The 12,366-nt window shown below is 40.1% G+C and overlaps 1 protein-coding gene across 1 annotated transcript in view; it reads right to left on the bottom strand.

Moving 5' to 3' along the window:
* LOC307100248 (uncharacterized protein) overlaps positions 1-12,366 on the bottom strand; it is a gene marked incomplete at its 3' end in the record, with an annotated part of 127,214 nt that overhangs the window by 38,627 nt on the left and 76,221 nt on the right. The window contains exons 6-8 of the mRNA XM_079772636.1: positions 3,475-3,601; positions 3,000-3,072; positions 59-1,446 (exon numbers count right to left, since the gene is read on the bottom strand). Of these exons, the coding sequence (XP_079628762.1) occupies positions 59-1,446; positions 3,000-3,072; positions 3,475-3,601 (1,588 nt within the window). The remainder of the gene's footprint in view (positions 1-58; positions 1,447-2,999; positions 3,073-3,474; positions 3,602-12,366) is intronic.

The following is a 12,366-nucleotide window of genomic DNA, read 5'->3' as shown; positions in this document are numbered from 1 at the left end:
TCCTTATTATGAGTTCTTTCATGACGCTGAAGGGAAGTTGGATAAGAGAAAGCTTTACCACAATGGCTACATTCATAAGGTTTTTCCCCAGTATGAATACTTTCATGAATTCGGAAGTGATATTGATCAGGGAATGTTTTACCACATTTCTTACATTCATGAGGCTTCTTTCCATCATGACTTCTTTTATGTTTTCCAAGAGAGCTAAGCCAACTGAAGACTTTCCCACATTGCTTACATTCATAGGGTTTTGTCCCAGTATGAGTATTTTCATGATTTCTAAGGGAATAGTGATGATGGAATGTTTTACCACATTCCTTACATTCATGAGACTTCTTTTCATCGTGACTTCTTTTATGATTTGCAAGAGAGCTGCTGGAACTGAAGGCTTTCCCACATTGCTTACATTCATAGGGCTTTTCCCCAGTATGAGTTCTTTTATGATATTGGAGGGAAGTTGAATAAGAGAAAACTTTACCACAAAGCTTACATTCATAGGGTTTTTCCCCAGTATGAGTTCTTTCATGATCTTGGAGAGAAGTATGATAATAGAAACCTTTACCACAATGCTTACATTTATAGCATTTTACCCCGGTATGAGTTATTTCATGGCGTTGGACGGCAGGTAGAGAATAGAAACCTTTGCCACAATGCTTACATTCATAAGGTTTTTGCCCAGTATGGGTCCTTTCATGATCTCTAAGAGAGTAGCGACGAAGAAATGTTTTACCACATTCCTTACATTCATGAGGCTTCTTTTCGTCATGACTTCTTTTATGTTTTCTAAGAGAGCTGAGCCAATTGAAGACCTTCCCACATTGCTTACATTCATGTTTCTTGCCAGTATGTGTTCTTTCACCATTTCTAAGAGAAGTGGAACTGAGAGCTTTACCAGATTTCTTACATTGATAGGGCTTTTCTCCAGTGTGTGTTCTTTCATTTTCTCCAGAGTACTTGGGAGAACTGAAAGCTTTGCCACATTGCTTACTTTGATATGGTTTCTCTCCACTATGAGTGCTTTTGTGACGTTTAAAGGAAATGAGACGACTAAAGCCTTTCCCACATTGCTCACACTCATACGGTTTCCCAGGAATATGCGTCCTTTCATGATTTCTAAGGGAAGTTGAATAGTGGAAAGCTTTCCCACTGGGGCTGCCTTCATGTTTTTGAATATGTTGGTGAAGCTTTAAAGCTTTCTCAGGTTCCTTACATTTATAAGGGCTTTCTTCATATTCCTGACACAGGTATAGTTTGGGTCCAATGTGAGAACTCAGGTGGCTATTTAAGGATAAGTAACGCATGAAGATTTGCCTACACAACCTGGATTTAGATTGTTTCTTTTCAGTAGGAGTTTTTTTCTTTTCATTATGATTTGGAATCTGGCTGAGGTTTTCTCTGCATTGACCATCATCCTTCCTTGTACAGAGTCTCTCTACCATATCACTGCTGTATAAATTAGAAGCATATTATTAATACTCTGTTAACTATTTAATATTGATTAATAATATGACAATGACATTTTTACCATTTTCAGAGAAAGGGTCAAGTTTCTGTACATTCCAATTTTTATTTATTTATTTTTAATATATTTTATTGCTTTTTTACAGAGAGGAAGGGAAAGGGAGAGTTAGAAACATCGATGAGAGAGAAACATCAATCAGATGCCTCCTGCACACCCCCTACTGGGGATGTGCCCGCAACCAAGGTACATGCCCTTGACTGGAATCGAACCTGGGACCCTTGAGTCTACAGGCCGATGCTCTATCCACTGAGCCAAACTGGTTAGGTCTGTACATTCCAATTTTTAAAAATGCATATCCTAAAATCTCTGAAATAGGTTGCATTATGGATATTAAGAAAACACTTAGTCATTAATCATACTTCTGTATATTGTTTCCAAGTGTAATTATTTTTTATACACTAAACATCTATCTCATATTTAAGAAAAAACATTTTGATGAGATTATTCAAAGAATCAAATTTAAAACTGGGCCAATATAATTGGATTACCTGTTTTTAATATTATGTTGTGGAATGGGCCCATGTGGCTCAGTGGTTCAACATGGACCCACACACCAGGGGGTAGCGGGTTCAATTCCCCGAAAGGCAACATTGCAAGAATTCAGACTTATTAACTCCAGTACAGGCATGCAAGAGGCAGCCAATCAATTTTTCTATCTCTCCCTCTCACCTCTACACACTAAAATCAATAAAAACATATTTGCCCACCACCAGCGAGGCTCATTGATTGAGAGCCGACCTCTGAACTAGGAGGTCACAGTTCAATTCCCAGTCAGAACATATGCCCAGGTTCTGGACTGGATTTTGAGTGTGGGGCATTCAGGAGGCAGCTGTCAATAATTATCTCTCATCATTGATGTTTCTCTCTCTTTCTTCCTCTCCATAGCTCTCTGAAATAAAAAACAAAAAGGGAAATATCCTATATAATAAAAGCCTACTATGTTAAGTGTCTGGTTGTCCGGTCTGCCATTCAACCAATCAAAGCATAATATGCTAATGATATGGTAAGGCTGCTCAACCATTTGCTATGATGTGCAGTGACCACCAGGGGGTAGACACTCAATGCAGGAGCTGCCCCCTGGTGATCAGTGTGCTCCTACCGCTGGAGTGCTGCTCAGGCTGAAGCCAGGTTCATGGCTTGCGAGAGCAGCAGCTGTGGCTAGAGCTTCTCCCACTTCATGGCAGCACTAAGGAGCAGCGTGGCAAGTGGTAAGGAGCGAGCAGGCGGGTGGTTAGGAACAAGGGATTCGGATTGCAAGACGGATGTCTGACTGTCAACATAGGTCTGCTTGGGCCTATACCAGCAGTGAAACATCCTCCAAGGGGTCACGAATTGTGAAAGGGCACAGGTCAGGCTGAGGGAATCCCCCCACCCCCATGCACAAATTTCATACATTGGGCCTCTATAAATATATAAAATCATATTTTGGGGAAAAACAAAGATGCTCTTAATCCTTTCTCATGTCAATGTGACTCACCTAAGATTCATCCCATGATTTTCATACTGATCTTCACTGTCACAGTCTTCACATTTTTCTTCTAAAATACATGCTAGAAAAAGCATTATAAACTATTAAAGAATATAAAAAATGGTTAGATTTTAAGTACACAATGAGCTGTGATCATTCCTAGTTTAATTACCAATGTATTCCCTTTCCATATTTCAATTTCTGAAACAGCATTAATAAGCAAGCAATACTAGTTTTCCAATTGACTAAATAAGTAACAAGTTGTTGCAGGCCAGAGTCACTCTGTGGTTGCCTGTCAACCTATGAACTGGGAGGTCACAGGTCAATTCCCAGTAGGACTGGTTTGCAGGCTAGATCCCCAGTGTGAGGCGAGGAGAAGGTAGCCAATCAGTGATTCTTTCTCATCATTGATTTTTCTCTTGTTCTCTCCCAACTCCTTCCTCTCTAAAATAATTTTTTTAAAAAAGGAAATTGTCATAACTACCTGCTGATGCCAACTTCCAGAAGGTTTCCAGCATCACATCTGTGTAGAGTTTCTTCTGGGTGGGATCCAGGAAAGCCCACTCCTCCATGGTGAACTCCACATTAACATCCTCAAAGGTCACTGAGTCCTAAAATATCCCACATATGCATAGAGGAGAATGGGTGAGACATTCTGCACTGGGGATTTATATATAATTCACAAGAAGTTCACATAGGCCACCTTGTCCCCAACATTCAGTGTATGACTTGATTGTAAGACTATTATTAGCCCTGACCGGTTTGGCTCAGTGGATAGAGCGTCGGCCTGCAGACTAAAAGGTCCCAGGTTCGATTCTGGTCTAGGGCATGTACCTTGGTTGCGGGCACATCCCCAGTAGGAGGTGTGCAGGAAGCAGCTGATCAATGTTTCTCTCTCATAGATGTTTTTAACTCTCTTTCCCTCTCTGTTCCTCTCTGAAAAAAAAAACACAAAAAAAACAAGACTATTATTAATTTGCTACACTCACTTTCTCTAGAACACATGGGATTTAATGATTTGATTTTACTGTAATCACTTCAAGTCTTTATTGCTCTCAAATGTCAGGGTAAAAAGCACCTTGAACAACTTCTATTTTAATAAATTAAAATACTTCTATTTTATGAGAAAAGTCATCTCCATTATAACCACCATTTGATGGAGCAGTCCATGAAACATACTGTCATGTCTGCATAAAGTTTTAATGACTATGAATACAATAAGGGCCTTGTAGCTTTCTCTTCCATACTAATCACCAAACAGGAGAGACCAGGCAATGTATGGATATTTAACTTGGAACAAAATGTACTTGACCATATTGTCCTGAAGTACTCCAGATTATTAGAAGTAGTTAGATACACCTGAATGGATGAAAATATTCTTATGGAGGAGTATGAATGATCATTTGTTTTTATAATATTTATTAGTAACTCAGTTTGAACTTTTGCCTCTCTCATTTCATGGAGATAGGACATGAGAGTTAGAGTTCAGGCATGAGCAAGACAGGGCAACTTAGCCCTCTACAGAAGTCTTCTATTTATGAGCCTGAGAGTTACTTCATACTGATTTTTAGGACACATAGACACGTATATTGAAATCATCAGATCACACTCAAAAAGAAGTCTTTCCGGCAGAATTGTGACACTTTAACTGGGGCCTGGACCTTGAGGAATAATTTAAGACTTGGCATGTACAAGGCCCTTTATTGAAATCTGCAATATTTTCATGTTGACGTGGCACATGATTCCAAAATACAAAAGGTGTCTTGTGAGTACTGAAAATATATGGGAGAAAACTCTGTAAAACTTGAATAAACACTATGTTCTACACCGGAAACTAACACAAAATAAAATTAAATGTCAATGTAATTGGAATTTAAACTATAAATGGAAGTATATATAGTGTTTATTGACATGAAAAATTAATATCATTAAAGTGTCCATACTACCCAAAGCAATCTATAGATTCAATGCAATTCCTATCAAGATACCAATCATGTGTTTCATATAACTAGAAAAAATACACAAAAATTTTATATGGAACCAAAAAACACCCTGAATAGCAACAGCAATCTTGAGGAAGAAGAACAAATGTGGATGAATCATACTACCTAATATCCAACTATATTACAAGGCTATAGTAATCAAAACAGCATGGTCCTGGCCTAAAAACAGCATATAAATCAGTGGAATGAAACAGAGAGCCCAGAAATAAACCCATGTCTTTATGGTCACGGAATATTTGACAAAGGAGGCAAGAATACACAATAAAGTAAAGATTATATATTCAATCAATGATGCTGGGAAAATGCCAAAAAAAAAAAAAAAAGAAAGAAAGAAAGAAAAGAAACCAGAATAGCTTCTTACACCATACATAAGAATAAACTAAAAATACATAAAAGACTTAAATGTAAGACTCAAACTCATAAAAATCCTACCTGAAAAAACTGGCAATAAAATCATGGACATTTCTCCAAGCAATACTTTTTCTAATATATCTCTCCGGGAAAGAGAAACAAAATAAAAAATAAAAAATGGGACTACATCAAACTAAAAGGAAATCATCAACAAAATAAAAAGGCAAACAACCCAAATGCAGAACATATTCACCAAGGAAACATTTGGTAAGGGGTTATTACCCAAAGTTTATAAAGAATTTATACAATCAAACACACACACACACACACACACACACACACACACAAAACAACAAAAAGGAGGTCATGAGTTCAGTTCCTGATCAAGGCATATGCCCCAGGTTTTTGTTTGATTCCCAACTGAGGTGTGAATGGGAGGTGGCCAATAGATGTTTTTCTCTACTTCTCTCTGCCCCCTTGCTATCTTCTAAAGTCAATAAAAAACATATCTACCGGTGAGGATTTAAAAACATGAAATAAAAAACAGCAAAGGAAACAGCTTATATAAAAAGAAAAAAGGGCAAAGGACCTGAATAGATACTTCCCCAAAGAGGACATACAGATAGCCAATACACATGTGAAAAATGAAATTAAAACCACACTGAAAAATCACCTCAAACCTGTCAGAATGGCTATTATCAATAAAGGCACAAAGGACAAGTGTCAGTATGGAGATTCCTCTAAATTTAAAAATACAACTGACTCATGACCTGTTGGGGAGCACACAAGACTTGTTTGTAAGGAGGACATCCCAACAAAAAGAAAGTGTGTGGATGGCTGCCTGCCCTGTTTATCAGAATTTCAACTTAGGGGAGTGCTGAAGGCTGTGCCCCTAATTATTCCTTGATCTTTCCAAACAAGTCTGTGCACGTGCAGACCCCTGGCTGTTTAATGGAATCCTTATACTTAATCTTTGGGTGTCCTTACTTAAAGGACATTACAAACACATGTGTCCTCCAAAATTACTGACCCTACTGATTTTATCTGAAAGATAAACTTTATCTCAAACTGCTGTTACAATAAAAGCCTAACAAGGCAGGCAATCAAGGCTGCCTGGTTCCTTTAGCCGGGTATTCCCTTAGCCCTTTCTTTCACTGCAAATGTTGTGTTGGACAAATCCATTCTTCCGTCATTCAGGGTCTGCAGTTCAGCCCTGACAATGACCCAGCAATATCACTTCTGGAAATATATCTGAAAAACTCAAAATACTAATGCAAAAGAAAATATGCACCCTTGCTTTCATTGTAGCATTATTTACAACAGCCCTGATTTGGAGGAAGCTCAAGTGCCCCTCAGTAGGTGAGTGGATAAAAAAGCCATGGTACAACTCAAATGAATATTACTCAGCCATAAAAATGAAGGAAATCGTACCCTCCATGACAGAATAGATGTGCCTGGAGAGCATTATGCTGAGTGAAGTAAACCAGTAAGAAAAACACAAATATCACATTTAATTTTTATTTGGAATGTAAAGAAGTGAAACTAACAAAGTCTACAGTGACTCATAGATACACAGAACACACTAACAGCTGTCAGAGAGCCAGGAGGTTGGGAGACTGGATGAAAAAAGGGGGAGGGATTAAGCAACACAAACAAACTCTTAGACTCAGACAACAGCATGGGGTAGCAGAGGGGACGGGGCTGTGAGGAGGTAGAAAAGGGGAGGATTAAATGGTGATGGATGGAGACTTTGGGTGGGGAACACACAATAAAATATACAGGTGATGTATTATACAATTGTACAATTGAAACTTATATAATTTTATTAGCCAGTAAATGCAATTCCTATCATGCTATCAATGGTGTATTTCACATAACTAGGACAAATATACAAAAATTTTATATGGGACCAAAAAACACCCTGAACAGCAACAGCAATCTTGAGGAAGAAGAACGAATGTGGATAAATCCCAATATGTTAAAAAATTTTCAACCTGAAAACATAAAACTAGTGATTTTCTCCAAAAACTTGATGCTACTCTAGGGGCTCTTCTGAGATTGAATCCCCAAGCTGGGCCCCCCTGAGAGAACACAACTGAGAAGGGTACGCACATAACATCTGGCTGTGAAATGTAACAGAGTTGTTGTCTGCCAGGGAGTGACAGCTGAAAATTAAGCCACCCTCTTAAAGGTCCAATGCAAAAAATTCTGTGCAGCCACCCGCCTTGTGCTCCGGCAGAGGGAGAGTGGAATGAACTGGAGCTGTGTGAGCAGAAGCCAGAAATGGAGACTCCGTGGGTAGAGCTCAGAAGGCAGACATCCCCAATTTCCTGGGCTGAGTCATTCCCTCACACAGCAGAGGACATCTATCCCACATAGACATTTGCCTTGCCTATGGAGAAGGCAGTTGACACACCCTATTGGAAAACACCTTGCCCTGAGGCCACTTAGGAGATTAAAAATAACAATTAGCCTCTAGGCAGAAGGAACTGCCCCATCCTGTTGAAAAAAACTCTTGCCATAACTCAGGACCATTGCCTGGGGGGACAATTGAAGTCAGAATCCTATCAGTGTGTAGGTCAATGATGGGCAACCTTTTGAGCTTGGTGTGTCAAACTTCGCCAAAAAAACTGAGCATAACTCGGGTAGTGTGTCACTTTGAGGAAAAATGTTTTATTATTTTGCAAATGTTTCATAAAAAATGTCATTATTTCGCAAATGTTTCATCCTCAGGAGCAGCAAATGTTTCATCCTCGGCATGCGGCCGCCTCAGCGGCCGCCTGTCATCAGAAATGGCTACGCATGTCAGTGCTGATACGCGTGTCATAGGTTCGCCATCACTGGTGTAGGTAGAGGTGGACTTCTCAGACTTTGAGTCTTTGTCTCATTGAATTAGTCAGAACAGTATTTGACACTGTCCTGCATTTGAGTTTGACAGGCGTAGAGATTCCACCTAGTGCACAGTCACAAACCCAAACAGATAGTAAAAATGAGGAGAAAAAGAAACAACCCCCAAATGAAAGAACAAGAGAATTCTCCAGAAAAAGATAAGTGAAGCAGAGATAAGAAATTTATCTGTAACAGAGTTCAGAGTATGATGTTAAAGATGCTCAACAGCATGAAAAGTTACAGTAGCTATGAAAAAAAGAACAGTTTGAAATAAAGAATGACAAAACACTAATAAAGCAAACATTGGAAGGAATACACTGCAGATTAGGAAAAACTGAGGATCAAATCAGTGAATTAGAAGACAGAATTGAAAATACCACTCAATCAGAGAAAAGACCAATTTAAAAACATGAAAATAGCTTAACGGAGCTGTGAAACAATGTGAAAATTAACAATAATAGAATAGCAGGTGTGCCAGAAAGGAAGAAATGGATAGGGAACTTTTTGGAAGAAATAATGGCAAACTTCCCTAACCTGGCAAAGGAAAAAGTCACACAAGTTCAGGAGGCACAGAGAACCCTAAGCAAGAAGAACCCAAACAGACCCACACCCAGACACATCATAATAAAAATGCAAAAAATTAGAGACAAAGAATCTTAAAGAGAAAAGCAAACTGTTACCTACAAAGGAGTTCCCATAAGGCTGACACATGATTTCTCATCAGAAACTCACAGGCCAGAAGGGAATGGCATGAAGTACTCAAGGTAATGGAAAGCAAGGATCTGAGACCAAGATTACTATATCCAGCAAGGCTATCATTCAAAATAGACAGTCAAATAAATAGCTTCCCAGACCAAAAAAAAAAAAGCCTAAAGGTGTGCATCACCACCAAGCCAGCATTACAGAAAATGCTTAAGGGGGCAAAGGACTTAAATAGACACTTTCCAAAATGGACATACAGAAGGCCATATGAAAACATGCTCAAAGTCACTAATCATCTGAGAGATGCAAATCAAAACGACAATGAGGTACCATCACAGAATGGCTATCATCAACAATTCAAAAAATGACAAGTGCTGGCAAGGATGTGGAGAAAAGGTACCCTGGTGCACTGCTGCTAGGAATGCAGATTGGTACAGCCACTGTTGAAAACAGTATGGAGTTTCCTCAAAAAATTAAAAATAGAACTCCCTAGCCCTAACCGGTTTGGCTCAGTGGATAGAGCGTTGGCCTGCGGACTAAAGGGTCCCGGGTTCAATTCTGGTCAAGGCCATGTACCTTGGTTATGGGCACATCCCCAGTAGGGGTGTGCAGGAGGCAGCTGATCGATGTTTCTCTCTCATCTGATGTTTCTAACTCTCTATCCCTCTCCCTTCCTCTCTGTTAAAAATCAATAAAATCTTATATAATAAAGAGGTAATATGCAAATTGACCCTCACACAAGATGGTGGCCCCCATGTTGTCAAAGATCACCGTCCACATGTGGTCTAAGATGGCCACCACAAGATGACTGGCAGGGGAGGGTAGTTGTGGGTGATCAGGTCAGCAGGGAAGGGCAGTTAGGGGTGACCAAGCCAGCAGGGGAGGGCAGTTAGGGGTGACCGGGCCAGCAGGGGAAGGCAGTTAGGGGCAACCAGGCCTTCAGGGGAGGGAAGTTAGGGGCAAGCAGGCCGGCAGGGGAGGGCAGTTAGGGGCAACCAGGCTGGCAGGAAAGGGCAGTTGGGGGGACCAGGTCTTCAGGGGAGGGCAGTTGGGGCGACCAGGCATGCAGGGAGGGCAGTTGGGGATGACCAGGCCTGCAGGGGAGGGCAGTTAGGGACAACCAGGCCTGGAGGGGAGGGCAGTTGGGGGCGACCAGGCCAGCAGGAGAAGGCAGTTAGGAGCAACCATGCCAGCAGGGGAGGGTAGTTGGGGGAGACCAGGCCAGCAGGGGAGGGCAGTTGGGGCAATCGGGCCAGCAGGGGAGGGCAGTTGGGGGCGATCGGGCCAGCAGGGAAGGGCAGCTGGGGACAATCGGGCCAGCAGGGGCGCAGTGCGTTGATCAGGTTGGCAGGGGAGCGGTTAGGGGGTGATCAGACTGGCAAGCAGAAGTGATTAGGGGCAATCAGGCAGGCAAGCAGTTGGGAGCCAGCAGTTTCAGATTATGAGAGGGATGTCCCACAGGGATCGGGCCTAAACCAGCAGTCCCCCGAGGGGTCCCAGATTGGAGAGGGTGCAGGCTAGGCTGAGGGACAACACCCCACAGTGCACAAATTTCGTGCACCTGGCCTCTAGTATATATATATATTTAAAAATGGAACTCCCATTTGACCTAGTAATCCCACTTGTATGAACATATCCCAAGAAATCAGAAACACCAATCAAAAAGGATATATACACCTCTATGTTCATAGTAGAATAATTTACAATAGCTAAGAGTTAGAAACAGCCTAAATGTCCATCAGCAGATGAGTGGATTAAAAACCTGTGGTGCATCTATACAATGGAATACTATGCTGCTATAAAAAAAGAAAGAATTCTTACCATTTGCATCAGAATGAATGGACCTGGAGAGCATGATGCTAAGCGAAATAAGCCAGTTGGAGAAAGATAAATATCATATTACCTCACTCATTGTGGAATATAATAAACAACACAAACTGATCAATAAAAATAGATTCATAGACATAGAAGCATCAAACAGACCATCAAACCTCAGAGGGAAGGCAGGGGAGGAAGGCAGGATAAAAGGTCAACCAAAGGACTTGTATCCATGCATATAAGCATAACCAATGGACAGAGGAAGGAGTGGGTGAGGGCATGTGCTGGGGGTGGGAGTAGCTGGGGAGAAGTCAATGGGGCAAAAAGGAGATATATGTAATACTTTAAACAATAAAGAATTTAAATTAAAAAAAGAATAAATGCTAAAGGGACTGCTGTAATGAAAAGAAACAGAGAGAGAAACCTAGGCATACAGAATTAAAATGGCAATAACTACCTACCAATAATAACCCTAAATGTAAATGAGTTTAATGCTGCAATCTAAAAGCACTGGGTAGCTGAATGGATAAAAAATATTACCCAACTATATGCTGTCTACAAGAGACCCACCTCAAAACAAAAGACACACACATGATGAGAGTGACGGGATGGAATCAATTTTTCCATGCAAATGGAAAACACACACACACACACACACACACACACACACACAACTGGAGTATCAATACTCATACCCAACAAAATAGACTTTAAAATGAAGACCATCACTAGAGACAACAAAGGGATCAATCCAACAAGGGGATATAACCCTGCTAAACACATATGCACCCAATATATGAGCACCTAAATACATTATATAACTTCTAGAGAACTTTAACGGAGAGATAAACAACAATACAATCATAGTCCGAGACTTCAACAACCCGCTGACGACAATGGATAGATCTTTCAGACAAAAACTTAACAAGGAGACAGTGACTCTAAAGGACACACTGGATCAGATGGATTTAATTGATATTTATAGAACATCTGAGCCCAAAGCAGCAGAATATACATTCTTCTCAAGTGCACACAGATCATTCACAAAGATAGACAACATTAGGACACAAAACAAGTCTCTAGAATGTCAGGAAGATTGAAATCATATCAAGCATCTTCTTAGATCACAGTAGAATGAAATTAGAAATCAACTACAGAAAACATATCCAAAACATTTAAACACATGGAGGCTAAAGAGCATATCAAAGAATGAAGGGGTTACCAAAGAGATCAAGAAAGACATCAAAAAATTCCTGGAAACAAATGAAAATGAACACACAACAACCCAAAATCTCTGGGACACATCAAAAGCAGTTCTGAGAGGAAGATTCATAGCATTACAGGAATATCTCAAAATACAAGGAAAATCAACAATAAATTATTGAACCCTACAATTTAAAGAACTAGAAAGAGAACAGAGTAAGTAGAAGGAAGGAAATAATAAAGATTACAGCAGAAATAACGAGACTAAAAAAACAATACACAAAAAAATCGAATGAAACCAAGATCTGGTTCTTTGAAAGGATAAAAAAAAAATGATAAACTGTTAGTCACACTTATTAAGAAACAAAGAGAGAGGTCCCAAATAAGTAAAACCAAACAAAAGTGGAGAA

This window comes from Cnephaeus nilssonii (assembly GCF_951640355.1).
Source record: "Cnephaeus nilssonii genome assembly, chromosome: 5".
NCBI lineage: Eukaryota > Metazoa > Chordata > Mammalia > Chiroptera > Vespertilionidae > Cnephaeus > Cnephaeus nilssonii.
This window is presented reverse-complemented; position numbering and strand designations above follow the sequence as displayed.